Source organism: Gavialis gangeticus, unplaced genomic scaffold, assembly GCF_001723915.1.
Source record: "Gavialis gangeticus isolate Ggan-Ray unplaced genomic scaffold, GavGan_comp1, whole genome shotgun sequence".
Taxonomy (NCBI): Eukaryota; Metazoa; Chordata; order Crocodylia; family Gavialidae; genus Gavialis; species Gavialis gangeticus.
The window spans coordinates 4,713,954-4,720,094 of NW_017729019.1; the positions used below are offsets into that span (position 1 = coordinate 4,713,954).

The window sequence follows — 6,141 nt, forward strand, 5'->3', positions numbered from 1 at the left end:
GATGAAGATGTTGAACAATTCGGGTCCATACGGTATCTATGCCATCTTGCTGGGATCCTTCGACCGTAGCTGCCTTCCTGGCCCTGGCGCGGGGGGAGGGGGGGGCCGGTGCGCTGTGGAGCTCCCTAGCGGCCATGAGGACCCGAGGCTCCGGGACCCCCCGCGGGCGGGGCGGGGCGTGGTCTGCCAGGCGCTGCGTCAGACCCGCAGCAAATCAGCCCCGAGCCCCGCCCCCCCGCCGCGGATAAAGGGCCGGAGCTGCAGTCCAGCTGCCGGAGCGGCGAGCGCGATGGCGGCGGTGCTTGGCTACTGGGACATCCGCGGGGTGAGCGGGGGAGCCCTCGGGGGCGGGGCCGTGGGGAGACACCCGGGCCCTTCTCTTGGCTACGACTCTTAAGCAGCGACTCGCGTCTTCCTTGCTGCAGTTAATGGCGTCGTAAACCGAGGAACAAACCGCGCCGTTGTGTGCGACGCCGTGGCGGCTGGTTCTCGCCACTCGCTACTTGAGCGTGAGGCCACGTGACCCCCCGGGGCTGCGAGCCCCGTGCAGCCCGAGCGCGCGCGCTGGCGGGAGGCATGCCGGGATCTGGTCCCGCAGTCCTGCCGCGCATGCGCGTTATGGCGGGAAGGCCGCCTCGCGCCTTGGGGCCCGCCGCATGTTTGGCACGGGCCTCTCGCCTCGGGAGCCCGAGCTTCGTGGGACCTCTGAGACTCCGCAGATCCCGCCCTGAGCTCATCTGGCCGCTGCTTCCCCTTCGTTCCCCACTCCTGTGTGTGGAAAGTAAGGGTAATGGGGTAGCAAAGGCTATGAGCTGCCTTCTGTGCGGGCCTGGCTGTCCCGGGCACTTGAGGGAAGAGCTGCAAGGCCTGGTAGCGAAGTGTTTGAATGGCTGGAGTGAGGTGCAGATCCATGTGCTGCTTCTGCTTCTGCAGGGCACACCCCCCGCTCGCGCTCCTGACACACTATTTTGCTTCTGAAACACAGACCCCGTAGGTGATGGACATTGCCCCCTGTGCTGGGGCCCTGCTGTAAGTGCTTCTTCATAGCCTACCTGCTCTGAACTTGTGCACTTTGCTTTTGGAAGAGCAGTCAGACATTTAGCAGACCCGTTGCTTGTGCTGAGAGTGGGATTTCCAGACCTGGGGACAGGATGGGACTTGTTCAGTAAACCTTCTGACTTGGGGATTGCTAGATGTGTTATCAACTCGCACTGCTGTGGCCTTCTCTCTGCAGCTTGCCCATGCCATCAGGCTGCTGCTTGAATATACTGGCACGGTGTATGAAGACAAGCTGTACAGTTGTGGGGAAGGTAAGTGCTGCGGGGCTTGGAGGGGCATAGGCTGCCAGCAGGGAGCCAGAAGCTCTGTGGGGTGCTGTGGTTTCAGCTTCAGAGACTGGCAGGATGCCTTCCTCTTCATTCCTTGTAGGACTTCTGTATCCTGAACTATCCAGCTACTGCCGTATTGATTGCATCTCCCTAGCCTCTTGCAGATCAGTTTTCAGACTTGTAAATTGAGCTAACTGATTACTAATTGACTGAGGCTGAGCTACACCAGGCTGTAACTGGTAAAGTTACTTGGCTGAGTCCCCAAGTTATGGTGCATCTGGAAATGCCAGATCTGGCATAAAAGCCAAGGTCTAGCATGGCTTCCTTTTTTGAGTCAGTTTTGATCGGGCTACCTTTAGCCCAGGAGGCAGTATGGGTTCTTGCTCACAAGCTTTCTAGAAGCTGAAATGCATTCATCTTGAGCAGTAGTTGAGATGCACTCAACTTCTTGCATCACTTTAGTTGGGTCTTAGAAGTGGCATCTTAATTTTTAGACCAGTGCATCTTGTGTCTCCATGGCATAGAGATCTGGGGGTGGGGAGGGCTTGCCCATGAAAGATGGCCAAGAGCTGGCCAGGAGGGATTCAGACTTGGGAGTTCTTTCTGCCTTAAACTGGAACAGACCTTATAAGGATGTTTAGTCCAGCCTCTTCCTCAAGGCAGGATTATCTCCATCTAAAACCAGACAAATGTCTGCATAGCTTGCATTTAAACTCCATCCAATACTGGAGATGTTGCATGCTCTGTAGACAAAAATGTAACTCCCATGGCACTCTAGCTCTATCATGACCTGGCCTTCTAGAACTAGGAGCATTTTTGTAGGTCAGAGTAGCTGAAGTCAATAGTTTGGCTCTTGAAAGTGCCAGGTACCTCTACTTTCCTTTAGCTTCAGTGAGCCAAACTTGCTCAGCACCAAGAAGAGACTGGGGTAGGAAGGTGTTGCTTTATAGTGCAATATGGAGGAATAAGAATGAGTGGGTGGTCTCCTTCTTCCAGCTCCCGACTATGATAAAAGCCAGTGGATCAACGAGAAGGAGAAGCTGGGACTGGACTTCCCAAATGTATGTAGCTTTGCTAGGGGCAGGAGGTGACGGGTGGATCCTCCTGGGTTGTGGTCTCTGAGTTTATGCTGGGCAAAGACCCAGGCTCAGAATGGGGATGTTCTGCATAAGCAAAGGCTGCATGTAAAGGGAATGGCTGAGGCAGGTGGGAACTGGAGTAGGAGGAGCTCTTGTTGATCATCCTTTAACTGCCCTTTCAGCTGCCGTACCTCATCGATGGCAAGACCAAGCTGACCCAGAGCAACGCTATCCTCCGCTACATTGCCCGCAAGCATGACATGTGTGAGTGGTGCTAGGCTGGGGCTGGATGGTTGGTGGAACCCTGTTTATGGGCCTTCTCTCTCCTTTGTCCTGGCTCCCAGGTGGTGAGACGGAGGAAGAGAAGGTGAGGGTGGACATGCTGGAGAACCAAGTCATGGACTTTCGTATGAGCCTTGTGATGGTCTGCTACAATCCTGACTTTGTGAGTTCACTGGTTTCTTGTTTGTTTTGCAAGGGGAGGGTCCTGAAGGGTTGTGGGATGTGTATAGTTCCAATACAACACTATTGTAGACTTTCATAATTAATCCAATACAGTTACTTGGTATTCTGCTTCTAGCTCCTCGGGGGGGAACCTAACAGCTTGGTTTACTGTATATTCAGTCAACTCTTTCCTTGCCCTGATGCACCTGATTTGTACTTGAATCAAATGCCAAGTGGCTTTTGCTCATCATGGGGCAAAGGTTATGTGGATTTAATCCACAACAGTCTCTCTTAAAGCTTTTTCTACATCTCCCTCTGCAGGAGAAACTGAAGCCTGGGTACTTAGAGCAGCTGCCTGGGAAACTGAAGCTGTTCTCCCAGTTCCTGGGTGACAAGAAGTGGTTTGCTGGGGAGAAGGTACTGTGTGTTAATACAGGCATTGGGAGATGGTATGAGGAGTGGGAAAGCAAAACACTGCTTTATGACATGTCTGTCTTCCTTCCCAGATCACCTTTGTGGACTTCCTTATGTATGATGTTCTGGACCAAAACCGCATGTTTGAGCCCAAGTGTCTGGATCAGCTTAAGAACCTGAAGGACTTTCTTGATCGCTTTGAGGTGAGCTTGGCCTGGGGTGACCTTTTTATTTTTCCAGTTGGCTGTAGTGTATAGGATTGCTAAGGACCGTCTGGTATAGCCTTGTGTGTAAGTGGTAACAACCTTGCTGGTCTCCATGGCAAAAGACAAGCCTTGAGTTCCTGTGACTGAGTAGTCTCTGGATGCTTCAGCAGGCACTTCTGAATGACAGGTGGTGTCTGGTTGCTTCTCCTTGGGCATGAGTAGGGAAGAGACCATACTGAAGCAGCCGAACTGCCCTCTGCCATGTCTAAATGCAGTGCATCCTGCTTAGCAGTAGCTGCATCTTGTCCAGAGATCAACTCCCTTCAAACTTGACCAAGTCTCCAGTATGCTTTTTTTTTTTTCCTGGCCTATTGGAGGAATTGGATAATGGCTGTCAAAACAGGAGTCAGAATCTTGAGCTCCCTTGCTTGGTATTCTTGGTTTCTCTCACTCCAGATTTTGGAGAGACTTCCAGTTCCTGTCTGCTGGGACAAGACACTCCTAGCTGGTGGTATGCCATGAGGGCTTCTATCACTAGCACTTGAATTCTGAAGACCTACTTCAGAGCTCTTCTCCACCCAGGGCCATTCCTAGCAGGGGGCAAATTGGGGCAACTGCCCTTGGCCCATGCTTTGGGGGGCTTTGCAGCTGTGGCCTCTCTGCCCAGCTCTACAGCTTTTAGTCCACCCACCTGCCTGGCGGGTTGGATGGCTCTCTGCCTGTTCTGGCTGCCACCTGTCCCACTGTGTCTGGTATACTGGGGCTTTTGCTCCCTGGGGTAAGTGTGCTCTCTGTCTCTACCTAAAGTCTGGCTCACGGATTGCGCATATCTCACTGGTTGCTATAGCAGCGTTGAGCAGAAGCTAGGACGGGCAGGGAAATAAAGGCCTTCCTAGTGACTGTTTACCATATGCCACCATGGCAAAAGAGTAAGACTGAAAAGCTTGTCTCATCCAGATATCTGGACCAGGACTGCTTGACCTCCCAGTGCAGGGGTAGTTTTTTAAGGAAGCTGGTCATGAGCAGAGTGAGGTTTGAACAGTCCCACAAAGAAGGATGTCCTGGTCACTCCCTAGCCCTGAGGAGATGGTATACTGCTGGCCCTTGTACTGCTGAAAGCTTCCTCTAGGGACTGTATGGCCAATGTCTACCCTACTCCAGCTTTCCTTGCTCACTTGCTGAATAGTGAATGCCCCATGAGGCTTGACTTGCACCTCCTTGGGGCCCTGCTAGCCAAGCACTAATTGAGCTGTTCCTGGCCAGGTCCCTGGAGCAGATGCTGCTCCATCCGGTCTTCATGTGCTCAAGCTGTGCATGAGTCTGTTGTAGGAGGGTCTCTTGGGTAACAGGTTGTGAGTGGCCTCTTTTCTTAGGACTTTTCTCTGCTTCCCTCCAGGCCTTGGAGAAGATTGCAGCCTACATGCGCTCTGACCGCTTCATGAAGACTCCCATCAACAACAAGATGGCCAAATGGGGCAACAAGAAGGAATAGTTGTGTGGAGGAGGAAGAACAAGAGGGTCTCTCTTGTTCTCTCAACTGATTCCCTCCCACTTGTGGTGTTGGTGCCAACCCTGGTGAATGGCCCCCTCTCTTTTCTTTCCCCCCAGCAGTGTGGACAAGTAACCCTTGCATTGTAGGTTTGCTCTGAAAGGACTTTTACTAACAATAAAAATGTCAGTAAGCTGCAGAGTGGTTGTATCTCGCTAAATGGCCAACTCCCCTTGGAAACTGGCTTCAGGCTGTCTACAGTGTAACTGAAGTTAATAATGTCAGCAGAGGCAATAGTATGTCACCTGCCATGGCTACACTGGTGCATCAAGGCCGGAAGTGGTTCTTGTATTTAACAGCTTTCACAGACTGTGGGGCCTTCACTCATGGGCTGGGTCAGGATAGCTTCTTGATCTTCCCTGAACTGCACACCCTGGTGGCAGTTCTGGCTTGCTTTTTTTTTTAATTGTATAGTTTCAAAGCATCTTTCCTTGATGATAGTATGTGTGTAGCTTCCTTGCCTTCTCTAGATTACACTCATCACGTGCATATCCAAGCTAAGAGAGCAAGAAAGGCTCAGCTACTGTGTCAGATCTCTGCCGACAATTTTCTGTTTAGAGGAACCATCACTCGTGTGTGTGTGTGCACTACAAGGTTGACAACTCTATCCCCTTTGTTTTTTTGGCATAGGTCTGATATTGGGTACTGTAAGCTCTACTCCTTTCTGCAGCCATTACTGGAGTTTAGTGGGTGTGTGTATGGCTTCTTGGGGTGTTTTTTTTTTTTTCTCGTGGCAGACTTGCCACCACAACCCAGTCTTACCCTAGCCATTGTCTTGCACTTCTGTACAAGAGGCTGTGAAAGCTTGCACATTGCCATCAGGTTACCCTTTTGCAGTCTTCAGCTGACCAGTAGAGGTAGCAAAGGGCTGACTGTAGCCCTATGCCCTCTCAATGGGCATAAAATCATGCTGTTGAGTACCTCCCTTTGGAGTGTGTAGTGGTCTGGAAGGGTTAGTCTCATTCAGACAGGCTTCACACCCAAGAACTGTCCTGCCTTTAAGTCATGCTTAGGCAGTTTGGAGCACAGGAGTTCATAGTACCTTTCCAGTGTGAAAAGCTTGCACTATAGATGAAGAGGCAGTGCCCACAGCTGAGACCAAACTACCTTTCTGTCATACC

At 51.7% G+C, this 6,141-nt stretch overlaps 1 protein-coding gene across 1 annotated transcript; it reads left to right on the forward strand.

The window, feature by feature from the left end:
• The first annotated feature begins 225 nt into the window (after positions 1-225).
• LOC109295179 (glutathione S-transferase Mu 3-like) lies at positions 226-5,055 on the forward strand. The gene is made up of 8 exons (XM_019513865.1): positions 226-325; positions 1,235-1,310; positions 2,325-2,389; positions 2,590-2,671; positions 2,752-2,852; positions 3,173-3,268; positions 3,358-3,468; positions 4,868-5,055. The coding sequence occupies exons 1-8, from the start codon at positions 290-292 to the stop codon at positions 4,961-4,963; spliced, it is 663 nt and encodes a 220-aa protein (XP_019369410.1). The 5' UTR covers positions 226-289; the 3' UTR covers positions 4,964-5,055.
• Positions 5,056-6,141: the final 1,086 nt, after the last annotated feature.